General features: G+C 42.1%; 1 protein-coding gene across 3 annotated transcripts; it reads right to left on the bottom strand.

Moving 5' to 3' along the window:
- Positions 1-221: 221 nt before the first annotated feature.
- BLOC1S4 (biogenesis of lysosomal organelles complex 1 subunit 4) lies at positions 222-15,902 on the bottom strand. Of its 3 annotated transcripts, XM_032801248.1 has the most exons (5): positions 15,686-15,902; positions 12,850-12,921; positions 9,070-9,171; positions 5,123-5,257; positions 222-1,067 (listed from the first exon to the last, which is right to left on the bottom strand). In XM_032801248.1, the coding sequence occupies exons 1-5, from the start codon at positions 15,869-15,871 to the stop codon at positions 966-968; spliced, it is 597 nt and encodes a 198-aa protein (XP_032657139.1). In that variant the 5' UTR covers positions 15,872-15,902; the 3' UTR covers positions 222-965. The 3 variants fall into 3 exon arrangements, with proteins under 3 accessions (XP_032657139.1, XP_032657141.1, XP_032657140.1); XM_032801250.2 differs by lacking the exon at positions 9,070-9,171; XM_032801249.2 differs by lacking the exon at positions 12,850-12,921 and having other exon boundaries at positions 15,686-15,901.
- Positions 15,903-16,720: the final 818 nt, after the last annotated feature.

The following is a 16,720-nucleotide window of genomic DNA, read 5'->3' as shown; positions in this document are numbered from 1 at the left end:
CTCAGAGAGAGGCATATCACCTACTATATCACATGCAGCACTGAAGTTTTTTTAGATTTCTCCAATCCACATACTAATGAGGTCTCACCAGCTTAACTTCAGAGATCTGACATGATTAAAGCTCAAAGCCTTAATAGGTGGAAAATTCATAGAAATATACACAACATAGGCAATTTTTAAGCCTCATTTGATCACAAGTCACAATCACTTAGAAAAATCCATACAAATAAACTATTTCAACTTTAATTACATCATTTTAATTACAAGAGCTTTGGTAATCATACAGATAGAATTTTGGCATTATTTACAAAAGTCAAGGTTGTATACATGTATCAGACAGAACTTCCAAGATTATAGACTTTTACTCTTGAAATTCTACAGCAGTCATCACATTCCTGTTCTCACGCTACAGAGTCTGGTAGAGTTAGCAGTTCATAGAACTGTGGAGATCTTACTGCTATGTATTTTTAATACATGCTCTCAGATGTTGAAGAGCAGGACCCGAGCCATTCCTTGGGGACATTAACATAGAGAGCTTTGTCCTTCTCTCATCTCAGTTACCACAGGGCTACTTAAAAAAATAGAAACATTGTGGTATAGATGTTAATATTGGTAGCAGCACAGAATTAAAGTATTACAATATGGGGAAAAAAAGGACATTTCCTATTTATCCATTTTCCTACTAGGGAGTATTTAAAAATGAAAAATCAATTACAAGAGTGCCCTTACCAATTTCTCTCCCTCTTAACCTGAAGGTTTATAGCTTTGTTTTAGGAAGACTTCTGTAATCATATGTTATATACAAATAGTTGAAGACTGCTCATAATACTATCTGAAGACAGATGGTGGCACAGAGTCAGGATGGCAATCTGCCATTGATATGCATAGAAATGCAGCAACTCTGAGCGCTGCTTTTGTTCACTTGCCATTTTCTCTTCTGGATTCATGTCAACCCAAAAGCAAAATCATGAATAAGGTGGCTCACTGAGACATGGAAAGTAGTCTTCAGTCTTGAAAAGGGCTGGAGGCTCATACAGGGTCTGATGTTGCCGTGAGGAAGATGATTTCTGTGATTAAGAAACATTTGATTTGATTTTTGCCTTGCTTTACCAGTTATGTAATGAGCTATATTTGCATAAAACATTAACCTCAAGCCTTCTGTCTCTTCATAACTGACAAGAATTCCTTCATATAAAATGCATAGTTCATATAAAAATTGCTTCCACTTTACATTGTTTCTATTCTCAGTGTCTGGAAATAGAAACACACGCTTGCCAATCTAACTGGCTAAATTAAAAGGTTGCTTACGTTAATGAAGTCATTATAATCAAATGAAATGGGAAACTTGGTTATTTTATATTCCAGAAACATATTGCCTCTTTCACTGAGTATTTAACTTTTTGATCTAGTACATGAAATTTATTTTAAAGTATAATATGAAAGCACATAATTAAAGAAAAGAAGAAATAACCTGACTAGCAGACTAGAGCAACAATGCAACTTAAAGGTAACGTAAATATTTTTGAAAAATATGAACTGTAACAAAGTGATGTACTGAATGCTCCATATGTGAAGGATGATGAGGAGACACTACTGTTCACTGACTTATTTTACTTCCTTTAGGGCAGAAATCATGATATGATAGCTAGAGTTCCACTAAGCACTGAGCCAGTTCATATGTAGGCTTTGCAGAATATGATTTTTATTGTTTTTATTTTGTATAAGTTTGATAAAAAACGTTTACTTTTAAGAATTTTAAAAATATTTTATCTATTTAAATTCACAGTTATGTGAAATTATGAGGTTTAAGAATTTGTTTTCATCAAAGATGAAGGCAAAAGCAAGACTCATGATGCTCTTTTGTATCCTCAGACAAACTTCCAAATGTTCTTAAAACATAGAAAAAACATTTTATTTCTGCATGTTTTCGTAGCTTAAATGTAGCAACCTACATAACTTCATCTTAAATAACTGAAATAAATCCAACAACTAAACCAGGGAAAATTCACTATTTCCTTAAGCTTATCCATACTATTGTTACTGCAATGCTACAGAACATTTAGCAACAATACTGATCTATAAGTGCCATTTACCACAGGCAGTCTGACAATTTACATTATTATACCTGTTGTAATCATTAAGATTTAAATTATTTTACCCTTTGCTTTCACATACTCATCACTTTCTCAATAAACTGGCCTCAGTTTATTTGGAAAGTCTGAGGAAAATCCTCTCTCACACTTGGGTTATAAGAAACTTGAACAAAACTGTAAACTGAAAGTTGCTTATCAGCAACTCACAACATATAAAGTGAAAAATGGCAGCTTGGTATCTGGCTTGCTCCTTCAACAGAAAGTCTTAGCTAAAGTTAGAAAAATATCACTTCTGTCTGAAATTGTGTTTATCTAGTAAAAATTAGTTAAAAGTAACATATAAGATGATTATAACTGAAAAATTCTAGAGAAGAATATCTTTCTACTTTGTGCAGTTTCCCCTGCTTGCATCAGTTTTTTCCATACAGCAACATGGGGGAGAAAATATTTAAAAAACATGATTAAGACCACAAAAGTTGGCAGAACTCATGAGAAGGCACAGTATCTGAAACTACTTTTTACTCTTCTTTTACACTGAGTGTCCTGCTAAGTGAATAAGGATAATTATTTTTGAGTCTGCTCAGTGGGCATTTCAAATTTTAGCAGTGTAAAAAAGTCTGCCCCCTCAGTGACATTTGGAGGTGGGAGAACTGTATATTCTTACTCCTTGGCATCACCAGTGTCCCAATAAGAGCAGAACTTCTGGGACAGTCTTAAAATGAGACTGTGAATACATCATTTAAGAACAGCCAAAACTTATTTCACATCAAGGACTGGTCAATAGGTAAAAAACAAACGAACAACAACTTTTTGGCAAGAGAAAAAAATTGCAGCCAAAGAAGTTCGGCCAAAAAGGAAAGGTTACCAGAAAGTTGTTAGTTATCTCAGGACCTTTGTCCTAGCTTTTTTCAACTAACTATACTATTCACTCCCAAATGCTTGCTATAATATGTGAATTATTGTTTATGGCCCCAATCCTGCAAACACTTAAGTACTTGCTTAACTTTATGCACGTGGAGAACCCTACGCATGAAACTGCGTTGAGAAAAGGGATTGGTAGAAATGACATCTCGGTACTTAAAAGATTTGGTCTCTGTTCATTGTTAGTGAAAATATTCATACTGCTTTATACTCACTTTAGTCATACATGACCTGCACAGCTATGGTAGAGAGACTTGGATTCTAGTTTAGCTTGTTCATCAACAGAATTATTAAGTTTCCACTACTGAATTTATTACTAGTGTAATAAATGTTCATCTAGTGCATAATGTTCAAGCTAGAACACAATTGGACTTTCAAATCCCAGTGTGTGGGTACAATGCTGGCAGTTCAAAAATAACCACTTTTTAACCAATGAACTGTGAAACACTGATCGCCACAGAGACAATCAAGTACTCCGGTGCCATTTTTACAAAGTGGAACAGCACTGTCATGGTTATGAATAAAAATTTGTAACCTTAACATTGTATAATTAAGCTTTTGCATTTAATGACTTCTGTAGCAGCACACACAGAAGGGTTAAAGGCTACTTTTATGGGAACAAGAATACAGTGGGGTCCTGGTCTGTGAGTGGGGGTTATAGATGCTACTGCAATACAAAAAGAAAAATTGTTAACTGGCTTAGAAACAAGCCCTAGATTGAATGAAATATTTTTCCTCTTAAAACTGCAAAGTATTTTATCACTCCCTTCTTACAAACAAGGAAAATGAGGCACTAGGATAAATAACTTGCCCGCAGCTGCAGAGCTAGTGTCAGAGTTGGGAACAGGTTTTCTGACCTCTATCCTCAGCCCTGTCTAAGAGACAATGCTAGCTCTCTAGCAATGCTTTCTCCTTTACCACTCTGATGCTCCGGTTTGACAGCACAACTCAAGTGACTGTCATGAACTTAAAAAGCTAAAATTAATCTTTCCACCAGATTATGTAGCCTGCTTCTCATTTTTGAACATGAAATTGGCCCATCACCACAAAGGAAAAGTAATTTTATTCTCCTGTATGAAAGCCATCTAACAAGGTGCCTTGTGATCAATTTACTGTAAGTCATGTGACCACAGCACCCTTATTTATCTTTAAAACAACATAGGGCTCAGTGACCTTTTTCTCTTTTTAACACTTCTGATGTTCTCACATGAAGTAGCACTTTGAAAACATTCCTTTCACATTTTTAGTTTGTTCAGGTTCCTCCTATGTGCCTTCAGGTCAAAATTCAATGACCTTTTATGTAACGGTTGCTTTTTTAGTGCTTGTTTTGTAGCACTTTTCATGCCTCACACAAGTTCTCTTTGGAGCATGAACTCAGGCCCCTACAAGAATTTATTCTCTTGGTTCCTCTGTTGTAAGATTATCCTTGTGGACCATACCCAGCTTGTGCCATGTGCAAAAACTTCAGATTTAAGCTCGGAGATAAATTCATAGATTTGTAGACTTTAAGGCCAGAAGGGACCATCATGATCATCTAGTCTGACTTGCTGCACATTCGCAGGCCACAGAACCTCACTCACCCAACTCCTGTAATAACCTCTGGCTGAGTTACTGAAGTTCTCAAGTCTTGATTTAAGACTTCAAGATACATAAAATCCACTGATTACTCTAGTGCAAACCTGCAAGTGACCATATCCCACACAGCACAGGAAAGCTGAAAAACCTTCAGGGCCTCTGCCGGTCTGACCTCGGGGAAAATTCTTTCCCGACCCCAAATATAGTGGTCAGTTAGACCTGAGCATCTGGGTGAGACCTACCAGCCGACACCTGGGAAAGGATTCTCTGCAGCAACTCAGAGCCCTCCCCATCTAGTGTCCCATCTCTGGTGTTAGGAGATATTTGCCAATAGCAATCAAGGACTGGCCATGTGACATTGTAGGCACTCTTTCCATAACTTATCAAGTTCAGTCTTGAAATGAGTTAGTTTTTTTTGCCCCCTCTATTCTCCTTGGAAGGCTGTTCCAGAACTTCACCATAGCCTCATTCAAAGCCTACCATTCTCATGAGCACATTTTAAGATACAATCACCTTGACAGAAACATACTTACGTTAAGAAAGGATGGTACACTGATAGTGTGTAAGAATTTTTTAAAGGTGTTTGGAAAAGTTCCAAGGTCTGTTTCTGCTTTTGTGACCTGCTCCTCCAGTCCAGTCACATTATTTCCAACCATTTTTACGAAGGCCTAGTTGAAAACAAAACAAAGTTATATTTATTCACTTCCCAACAAGAGGTCTGATGAGGTTCAGATTATGTAGAAACTAAAATATAATTGTCAGGTAACAATCCTCAAAGACCCCAAAAAATAGTATTTTTGTGCCATCTCCATGGTTGAATCTGTGCCACAAAATAACCCATTTGTGCAACCTTCCATATGACTGGAAACTGGTAATTTGGAAGTTGAGTAGAGTAAGACAGACCATTTTTTAAAAGAGAATATAGAAGAATATTAACATTCGGCAGGTCAATTCAATGCAGTGAGACAACACGTGTACAGCTTTATTTAACTGAAAGTTTTTATAATACTTGTTTACATAAGGTGGGATTTTGTCTTGGGGAGCAGCAACAAACAAAATGTTATTGTACTTTAATTTGTAACAAGGTCTTCAACTGTTTTGCAGAGCACTTGCTCGGAAATTCCTTCCATATCCATGAATGTCTGTGGCTCTCTCAGATGTAGACAAGAATGATAACTGTCAGAAACCAAACGCTGAATGTCCCCAGCCCATTTGATGTTTAAAAAATGAGAAAAAACCCAAAGGCAAAACATTTTCAATATGTTCAGTAGTTAATTAAAACTAAACACACAAAACAGCATATAAAATACTTTTTTATTAAACAAAACAATTTTAATGTTTTGATAAGAGAAGTTTATGTATCAAAACATGTTGCACATTTACAACTAAATGATTTATTAAATACAGGGATTAACTGCAGTCAGTGAATTAAACTGATTATTTCAGATCAGTCTGGAAAAACGTTCAAATAGAACTCAGTAAGAGAGACTGGAGTTTAAGTTCCTAGTCTCATTTAAGGCCATGTCTACACTAGCATGCTTACAGCGACACATCTGCTCTCCCGTTGACACAATGAAACCACCTCAACGAGCAGCAATAGCTGTGTTGGCGGGAAAAGCTCTCCCACTGACATAGTGCTGTACACACTACCACTTATGCTGGCAAAACTTATGTCGGTCAGAGGTGTGGTTTTTTTCCCTGAGTGAGATACGTTTTGCTGACATAAGTGATAGTGTAGACATGACCTAAGTCTCTTGTAAAATCCGACTTGGTCTACACTACAAACTTATGTTGGTATAACTATGTTGCTCAGGTATCACACTCCTGAGTGACGTAGTGATAGCGATGTAACCCCCGGAATAGGCAGCGCTATGTCAACGGGAGGGCTTCTCCTGGGAGGTGCTGTAGCTGTGCTGACGGGAGAAGCTCTCCTGTTGGTGAAGGTAGTGTTTTCACTTAGCCCTAAAGCAGCGCAGCTGCAGAGCTGAGAGTGTAGCCAAGCCCTGAGACAGTCTCTTAAGTTACTCAGGCTCACCTACTGTGCCATGTTTATAAAGCTTGACCTCAAACATTAGATTTCCCCCCTGCGATTCTTTCTTTATAGCAGCCTTTAATTCAAAGTTTTTGATAGAGGCTCATGGACTCAGCATATTTATTTTTTATTTAACCATTTTAAAAGATTATAAGTTTAAGCCTTCACATATTTTAATAAATTCAGATTTCATTTTAAACAGGTTTATTTTTAAAATGATACACTTATTGTAACATAATGAACAAAATAAAACAAAATAAAGTCCATTTAAAAAAACCTAATTTTTATCCACCCTGATTAAAACTGCATGTCTGGTTACCTTTCCACCACATATCCCATCACTTTAATTCTGTTAATAGTACTCTAGTCTATTCTGCCTTTCAGTCATCATGCTGTGGCATTCATTTGTCAGGGGCTGAGGCTTGTTCTACAAAGCAAGGTTTTCAGGCTTAAAAGCAGGGGACAGGGCAAAGTCTTTGCTGTCAATTTCACAGACAAGGACATAGAGGCCAAGAGATTCACTTGTTGCCTAAGTGTTGAATACACACTAGGAAATTAATAATTGTGTGCACTTCCAGGGCACCATGTGAAATGCACAGAGGCTGCAGCATTCTGTTCCTTCATGCTATTGCCATCTTGGATTTTATATCAGTATAGTAACATTGATTAAAGTCAAAGATATTTTGAAACAAATGTGTATGTACCCCACTAACTCCCTATTCATTTCAGTTCAGAATCGTCTTTTTGGGTTTTAAAACAAATTCACTGACTTTCAGTTTTCTTCACAATCCTACCCTCCTCTTTCCCCTTTCTCTGCACTGATCTCTCAATGAACGCCTGTCCCTCCACAATGAGGTATAAGAGCTTTCTAATTCACAGCTCCTAGTATCTGAAACTCTTCCTGGATCTCTATTTCAAAATCATTTCAGATCTTAGCTGTTTATATTTTTCTTCATTGCCTAGGTGGAGTAACATTTTCAAAAGCATCTAAGTAATTTAAGTGCTTTTGTACTATTGACGTCCACTGAGATTTAGGCACCTAAGTGCCTAAATCACTTTTGAGAATAGAATTTAGGAGCCTAGGTCATGTTGGTGCTTTTGCAAATGTTATCCTGGATCTCAATTTTCCTCTCATTCTACTGTTTAACTCTGAATTGTTTTGGGAGACACTCTGTATGAAAGACACTATCAAGAAGTGTAAGTTGTACTACTGATTTGAGAAAGCAGGAAAGCTAGTGTCTTGTTCCAAGCTCTGAGCACCAACATAAATGAAGATACTGTTCAAGAAACCTGGTGCTTTCAGAAAATTACAAAAAAAAAAAAATCTATTAGTTCCCCACATTAAACCTGTATTAAGATTTGGATGTTAGTTACCTTTTATAGTTTAGTTTGCAAAATTTCTCATTCTGAGATAAAATATTAAGTAAAATAAGTTATAATACTGTACAGAATACATGTACAATTCTCAGATGCACTGTACTGGAATACTGATGTGATGAACCATACAGATGGATGGTGCACTGATTTATAGCAGTGGACTGTTTTTTGTTCCATTTATTTTAACACTGACTTGTTGAATGCATTGAGACACATACACATAAACTCAATCAAATTTTGAATTTAAGTTATGAGAACTTCCATTACAGATGTTTTCATTATCTACCCTGCACCAAGCATCATGTAGAATGTCTTTCTACATGAGGCTGCTCTGCAAGGACTGCTGATACTAACCTTGTAATATAAGAGAAAGGCATTTTGTAGATGGGGTGATGTGTGTGGAAAAGGCAAATTGGGAAAAAGCAGAGATAACAGTAGTTCTAAAGTTGGCCCACATGATTCTCAGTGATAAGGCTAGTGAAGATGCCAAACTTAGGGGCAAAATATCAATTTGGTTATTCACTAGAGTAGCAAACCAACTAACCAAAAATCCTAAATAAGATAAAAAGCACACAAGTATTTGGGGAAGTACAGAAGAGCTACGTTAAAAAACTTCCATAAGGTAAGTGGAAACACCTTAGCTCCTCTATATTTCCACTTGCTATTGGCATCATATTTGTCATTAGTTTGCTAAGAAAATAAGAATTGGTACCATTTTTGTTGGTCAGAAGAAGTTGTGTACGCACTTCCTGTAGAGTTCTGGCATCCAGCCAACAGCAACAGTTAAACATTTGTGACTGGCACATGCAGCCAATTAATAATGTAATATTGGGTTCCCACGTCATTACACATACTAGATCACATCTTGCGTGTGAAAACACTAGTTCACACTTTGAAACAAAAAGACACCTTGAGAAACTGGAAAGACAAAAATAAAATGTTTGCTACATTCAGCATAGAAAGGTTTTTGAAGCATCTGAAAGGGGTCTGCAACTCGAGGGAAACACACATACGCAGTTGTACTGTCCCCTTGAGAAAAGGAATGTAAATAACTGACATCAAAATACATACCTCTAGTTTGTCAATCTTTCTATATATGTGTCTCATTTCTGTAGCTTTTGAGTGAATCTGAGGTACCCTTTCATTGACTACTTGAGAAGACTCACTTCGAATCTAAAAATAATCCACACAAATTACATCAAGTTGAGTGAACACTACAATGACTAAATCTGTACAATAACTTTGGTATATTCTAATACTAAAGTTAGTGACATCTAGGTAAAGCCACTGGATCTTGAAGACTGTAAACAAACCAGTGCTGGTACTGTGTCTGTTAACATATGCAAGCATATGCTGGTCTCATTTCTTAATTATTTCCAAATGGCACAGAGGACTACCACTAATTTAAAACAGAAGCCAAAACGTAATGACCAATAATAAAATAATAAATTTTTGCACTTTCAACTCTTTTCGTTCAAAGATCACAAAACACTTTATAAAGGTTAATATTATTCCCATTTGACAGATGGGAAAACAGAAACACTGAAAAGTTAAAGACACCAACTCAAGATCACAAAGAACCACTGCATGTCAGAAGCATGAGCTTCAAGTGCAATTGTTATCATAGTTTCAAGAGATTTCCACCCATTTAAAGTTTTTCTAAGGTGCCCATGACTGTAGTCTGATTCCTGCCATTCAGGTAAAGGAAAACCTATTTTATTAAAAAGTTTTTTTGTCTTCTTTCTGTCCCTTCTCTGACTTGCTTCTTTCTCTTTCCCTTAAGTTCAACAACCAAACATCTTTCCCAAACAACTGAATATGCCAAGCTGCATCAAGATTTTTTTTATATGTATACTGGAGCAACATCTTATTGCAGTTAACTTTTTCTTGGAGAAGTATATAGACAGGAAACATATTTGGCATATGTGTGGTTTTGCTCTGTGATATTACAAGAACAATACCAAAATGTGGAAAATAGCTACATCACATTGGGCGTATAAGGCTACATTACTTGTACGGCACTTTTAATCAGAAGAAGGTGTTATGCAATCTGATGTCTCTCTTCGGTGGTACAACACTGAGGGTGGTTAAGAGATATCTTTAGATATTCTTTCTGTCCATGGCAGACAAGCTGCTATTACTCACTGCACGTGGTTCTCTTTTTTTGGCATTTGGTTTTATGAGTGAGGAATTTAATTCTGAAGTTGTCTTATGTCAGAGGTTCCCAAACTTTTTATGCTGCACCCCCTCTCGAGAGATTCATGTCCCATGCATACCCCCGCAGCACAGGGAAAGCTGGTGCTGAGTTTGGAGCTAGGGGGTGGAATCCCCACATAAACAATGAATACAGGAAGGAGGCTCACACATTGTGTGTGAATCCCAGCTGCCTGGAGCGACAACTTGTGTGAGCGCATAGTGGCTCCGCTCCCTCCTTTCACGTACGTCCACGTGCTGGGTGTGAGGCCTTTGCTGTGAGGCCAGAACACCTGTGCAGCACTGCCACAATGTTGAGCCATGGTGGGAAGGGAGGATTGAGAGAGACAGAAAGAGGGGGAAAGGGAGTGAGTTCTTACGAGGCTGTGTGGTTTCTGTGGGAATCGGCTGGCAGCAGGATTATGGCACAGCACTGGCTAATGCTAACGGGGATTCTAGGGGTAAGGACTCTGGGATCAGCCTCATACCCACAATGCCCCAGGGCACACAGGGTGGAGCTGGGCACCCCAAGGAATCAGACTAGCACATACTGGCTTCCCTGAAGAAGCAAGAAAAAAATTCTTAACTGGCCAGGGCCTCATGCGCACCTGCTAATGCGGGAGGGAGGGGAGCAGGGAAAGGATGGGTGGTATGTCCCAGAATTTGAAAAACAATCAATCTCTTATATGTTTTTCGCATACACTATCACTCCACGTAAGTATAATCCTCATTATTTATATATGGATACTTGACAATATCCAGTTAGCAATTCTGCAATTTTTTTTATTGTTACATATTTAAAATTTTGCATCTTGCTATTTTATTAATAAAATAAATAAATTAAGAACAACAATCAGGTTGCAAAAAAGTACTGCAAGTCTGTTTCAATACTGTAAACACACAATACAATCTTATAGTCCGAAATGAACTCTGCATCTCTTAGAAACCACTAAAAATTCAATAATGGCTATTAGTGAAGATGGTTTGGGGGAAACCCTAAACTTCTGACTTCCAGAAGCAAAGAGGGGAAGACAGGAGGGAATCACGCCATAATTGTTCTCTTCTGTACACTCTCCCCAAAGTTCTGGTATGGGACACCATCAGCAATAGGATACTGGGCAAGATGGACCACGGTCTGACTCGGTAATGCTGACTCTTAATGATTTATTATGATGATTGAAATTATGAACAAGATGAAGTCTGGAGATTAAAGAGTGACTGAAGTCAAACAGGAACATAAAACAATATGGTACTGTTAATTAAAGGCACATCACCAGGTTAATAAGTGATAACCTAGCTTTCCTTTATTTATTACCAAAAACAGTCTTAGATCATCAGCCTGCCAAAATTCTACTTGCCCCAAAACATTTTTTTTCCTGGACAGGCAAACAAAATATTTTTCTTTGCAATTATATTAAAGGTGGATTACTATCTTTTTGTGCCTCAGCAGGTTAATTTTCATCAACATTTTTCAAGGCAATCTTATATTATTAGAACTGAAAGAATTAAGAATAAAATCTAATTAACTTTTCAATATTTATGCTCTTTCCTATTGGCTTCTTTCTCAATGAAAACATCTCATTTTTGTCAACGGCCAAATAGCAGTGAATTTCATGTTTTGGTTTTCATGCACTAGCCTAATACTGTAACATTTAGGTTGCAAAGACTGCACAGGGCATGTTGGTTTATATAAATGTCTACCCCAGGGGTGGGCAAACTACGGGCCCGTGGGCTGGATCTGGCCCATGGGACTGCCTTGGGCCCTGCGCCACTCCTGGAAGTGGACAGCACCACATCCCTGTGGTTCCTGGGGAAGGAAAAGGGGGGTGGGACGGCAGAGGGCTCCATGCGCTGCCCTCGCCTGCAGGCACCGCCATCTGAGCTTCCATTGGCCGGGAACAGGAAACCACATCCAATGGGAGCTTCACGGGAGGTACCCACAGGTGAGGGCAGCGCGTGGAGCCCTCTTCCCCCCTCCCCCAGGGGCCGCAGGGACGTGGTGCCGGCTGCTTCTGGGAGTGGAGCAGGGCCAGAGCAGGCAGGGAGCCTGCACCCCAACCCTCTGCCCTGAGCCCCCTTGTACACCCCCCATACCCCTCCTGTGCCCCAACCCCTTGCCCTGAGCCCTTTCCTGCACACCACACCCCATCCCATGCCCCAACCCCCTGTCCCAGCCCTACATTCATGGTCTTGCCTGCAATTTCCCCATCCAGATGTGGCCCTCGGGCCAAAAAGTTTGCCCAACCCGATCTACCCACTGGAATTCAAAAAAACACGTCTATTAGTTTTAGGGTTTGAAAAACTTATGGGCCAAATATGACTTAGAAGTGTCCCTTCAAATATTTATCATTGTATTGGCTAATACATTTTCATAAAGGAGACTTGAGATACATGCTCAAATATACATTAGCAGTTACATGTGTGCAAACATCTCATCACTGTAGGCAAACTGGATAATTTTTGGGTAAGCAAGCATAGTAACTGTTTGCACACCTAGACTTCTGCTTAAAAAAAAAGTGACCTTTAATGTTAATCATATGCTGGTTATTCCCATGAAGGAAAAAAAAAAACGCCACCTCAAACCACCCAACTTTTTCAGCGTGCCCTCCCTCCCCAATTGGCAGTACCCATATGGAAGTTATAGAGATCAATACATACCATGTCTAACATCCCTACAAATTCATCAACCCTGGTCAGCAAATCTTCTAGACTCTTGTCTAAACTTTCTATCTGTAAAAAATACATTCAGGTAATGAAAAATACACTATAGCACAGCAGTTCTCAAACTCTGAGTCGGGACCCCAAAGTGGCTTAGACTTGCTGGGGCCCAAAGCTTCAGCCTTGGGCAGTGGGGCTCAGGTTACAGGCCTCCTGCCTGGGGCAGTGAGGCTCGGGCTTTGGTCCCCTCTCCTGGGGTTATGTAGTAATTTTTGTTGTCAGAAGGGGGTTACAGTGCAATGAAGTTTGAGAACCCTGCTATAGCAGATCACAACAACGAAAAATACATTGCAGTAAAACTCCACTATTTTGCCATTTCTTAGCAACTACCTCTATACACGAATGATTAGTCACAAGTTGTGTATGTTAGATCTATTCATGTATATAGTATATGTCAGTATAATTATAGTTACTTCTTATAGGATGAATAGCTTACTGATAAAATCACCTTGAAATCTAGTCAGTTTTAAAAACTGAGTAAAGAGTAATGTCCCAAAATAATAATAAAAAAACCCCACATTTTTGCTGGTATTTTAAATGTTCTTCCTTCCCCTGCTACTATGTGAAAGCCCAACACAGAGAAAACGGACTAACAATTTGGGAGAAACAGTAAAATTGGTGAGACTAAGTGTATCGAATAACAGAGTGACAACAGAGAAATAACATTTTCTTCTCTAATCTCTTGGTTACAGTACTCCTGGGGAAAACTCTGCACCACTACATGTATGCAGAATTCACGTCCCTCCCAGATTTCTTGGTTTTCCTGTAGAAATTCTGACAGGAAAGCAAAGGGAAGCGCAAGAGTGGCCACGTGCTCTTCCCCAGCAGTGTGGGTGTGTCATTTTGGGTGCCTGGAGCAGCTGGTGGAGTGTAAATCACCATGGGGGGAGGGGATGCTTGTGATTCCTACCCTGCACTGGGTTGGGCAGGACAGGTCCTGCTCTTCCCTTGCAAAGAACGGCTGGGTCTGGGTCAGACCCACCTCCAAGAAAAAACTCCCCAGCTCCAGGAATGTCTGCATCCCCCCTCCTGCTTGCCTGTCTTCCCAATCCCCTTGCATCGGGGTCCTCCCCATACTCAGACACTCCACTGAGTTTCACCCAGAACCCCCCACCAAGACCCCTGCATCCCCCACCCCACCAAGCCTCTCACATCTGGACTCCCACACCACTGAACCCCAACCAGCTGCATCTGGACCTATATTCCATCAAGCCCCACTCTCATACCATTAACCCCTTCCTCCCCACACTCAGACTCCTCCCCACTGAGCCCCAACCATCTTCACCTGGATGCCCCTGCAGAGTCCCATTGTCCCTACACCTGGAACTCCCCAAAAAGCCCCCCATGCACCCAGACCCCTTCCTTGTACTTAGACCCCCCACCCCCGAGCCACCCACATCCAGAATGCCCCAATAAGAACCCTCCCCCCCCCCGACTTGGATTCCCTCACAATAAGTCCTTCCACACCTGCATCAAGATGGGTTGAACCTGTCTGCCCACACCTGGTGCGGAGGGGCAGGGTCCCAGGGTATTTCTGGGACAGGCCCAGCCCTTGCACTGTGTCAGGACAGGGTGCAGCCTTACCACGGAGTCCATATCTGGGGGCTGGAGGGAGGACGGGGGCTACAGGGTAATTTCCCACCTCTGTGCAACCAGTGGCCTGTGCTCCCCACTGCCATTCTGGAGCCTTCACATTTATTTATTGACAAATAACATTTGCAGAATATTAAAATACGGTGCTCAGAATGTTTTGGCCCAGAATTCCCTCAGGAGTATTACAGAGATCTGAAAAACTGGTTGTATCACTAGCAATGTAAAGGTCTCTTGACAATGACAGATGAAATGTGCTGCTGTACCTTCAAGGCCAGTGCTTGTTGGTTCCTAAGGTAGACTGTGAGTTTAAACTCTCTGTGAGACAGAGGCCCCATCTTTACACGTACTTTCTATAAACAGCAGAACTTCAAATGCACAAACACTAATGTTACAAATGACCAGTTATACAAACCAGTCTATGAAAGAACACAAATAATCACATAATGAAAGTGAGCTGATGAAAAACAAGTTAACATCCCTTGACATTCTGATGCCTTCAAGGCACTGACAGTCCCTCCCCCGCTGTGCTTTGAGGGGCAGTGAAAGCAACACCCTGCACTGGCAACCCCTGCACCCAACCTCCGGTGATTCTGAAAAGTCCAATTTTCTGAATTTCTTGATTTTATGAACTCAGTCTCCCAAATAGCTCTCAAATTAGCGGTTCTGCGGTATTTTACATGGGCGTGCAGCGCCCAGCACAACGGGCCCATCAGTAAGTAACTGCTGGCTTTAGAGTTTCTACCTAAATTGTGGTTTCCATCAACACCCCCCCCCCCCCCAAAAAGCCTTATTTTCCAGTTGAAACCCGCCCTGGACGGGCCCAGCTTCAGCCGAAATCCAGGTTTTCCCCGCAAAATAAACAGAGAGAGAGAGAGTGTGTGAGTGTGTGTGTGTGTCAAACAGAAAAACTCAGGATTTGAGTTTTCAAAACCTGAGACATCCCCCACCCCCCGTTAAACTTCTGCTGCTGGCGCAGGCACCAGCGGGACGGCTCGGCCAGCGGGCGGTCAGACCCCGCGGCACAGGGGCGAGTCGGGGGGGCCTGGCCGGGGGCAGCAGAGGGCGAACGGCCGCCTCGGAGTGGGGGCGGGGCGCCCAGTCCGGTTTCCGGCCTAGGCCCCCGGCCCGCACGCGGGTGTCAGTCCCGAGCGCGCAGGGGACAACCCGCCCCGCCCCCTCTCACCTGCGCGCAGAAATCGAGCCCGGCCGGGAGCAGGTAGGCGGAGTAGGCGGCGGCGGCGCGGCTGAGCAGCAGCTCCGGGGGGTCGCCGCCCTCCTCCCCGATGCCCGACGCGCTGCTGGGGCTCTGCGAGACGTTACCGCTGTCCCCACTGAGCCAAGCGCCCGGCGCCTCCGCCGCCTCCTCCATCCTCCCCCGCCCGTTGGCGGACTCCACTGCTCTCGTGGGGAGCGGACGCGGACAGGCGTCGCAAACGGCCTCTCAACGGCAGCCCCGCAGGGTCACGCGAGGGGAGGAGTCTGCGCAGGCGGCTTAGGCGTGGGCGGGGCGGTGAGAGCTGCTGGCGGAGGGAAAGAAGCCACGTGACTAGCGCCTGGCTGCTGGTGGGGGCGCGGGAGGGCAGCTCTGGCTGCGGCGGAGCAGGGCCAGGTCCTGCCCGTTCGCTGCCGCTTGCAGAGCAAACGGGGGCAGCCGTACAGGAGGTGGGGGCATCCGCCTCTGCCCCATTGCCCAAGGCCTTCTGCTGCCTCGGGCTAGTTGCTTTGCTTTTAGAGGGGTTGGACAGGGAGGGCAGGGCCGGCTTTAGGCCTATTCCACCAATTCCCCCAGATCAGGCCCTGTGCCTAAGAGGGCCCCGTGCCCAGTGGCAGGGCTGCCGGGGGGGCAAGTGGCCGAGAATCCCTTCCCTGGCTAAAGGCGCCTTTTTAATTTTTACTCACCCGGCGGTGCTCTGGCTCCTTGGCGGCACTTCGGCAGCAGGTTCTTCAGTGCCGTCGAAGACCCGGAGTGAGTGAAGGACCCACTGCCGAAGACTAGGAGTGCCGCCCAGTGAGTACAAGCCCCACGTGGTTTTTTTACATGGTTTTTTTCTTTTAAGTCATCCCTGCTGGGGCCCCACTGAAACTGTTTGACTCGGGCCCCGCACTTGCTAAAGTCGGCCCTGAGGGAGGGCGTGGCACCCACTGCTGGTTTTCCTCCACCCAGGGCTCTGGGAAAGCGCTTTGAGCCACTAGAACAGGTCGTGGGCAGACTTGGCCA

The sequence above is a fragment of the Chelonoidis abingdonii genome, unplaced genomic scaffold (assembly GCF_003597395.2).
Source record: "Chelonoidis abingdonii isolate Lonesome George unplaced genomic scaffold, CheloAbing_2.0 scaffold0014, whole genome shotgun sequence".
In the NCBI taxonomy this organism is placed as follows: domain Eukaryota; kingdom Metazoa; phylum Chordata; order Testudines; family Testudinidae; genus Chelonoidis; species Chelonoidis abingdonii.
Note: the sequence above shows the minus strand (reverse complement) of the source record. Positions and strands in the feature narration are given on the sequence as shown.

What these genes read in the sequence shown, in the direction of transcription:
- BLOC1S4 (XM_032801248.1), bottom strand. Translation starts at nt 15,871, where the DNA reads ATGGAGGAGGCGGCGGAGGCGCCGGGCGCTTGGCTCAGTGGGGACAGC. An exon ending in GGCTCGATTTCTGCGCGCAG is followed by an intron (nt 12,922 to 15,685) that starts GTGAGAGGGGGC and finishes TATTTTTTACAG; the next exon opens with ATAGAAAGTTTAGACAAGAG. An exon ending in GTGTACCATCCTTTCTTAAC is followed by an intron (nt 1,068 to 5,122) that starts GTAAGTATGTTT and finishes TCTTAATCACAG; the next exon opens with AAATCATCTTCCTCACGGCA.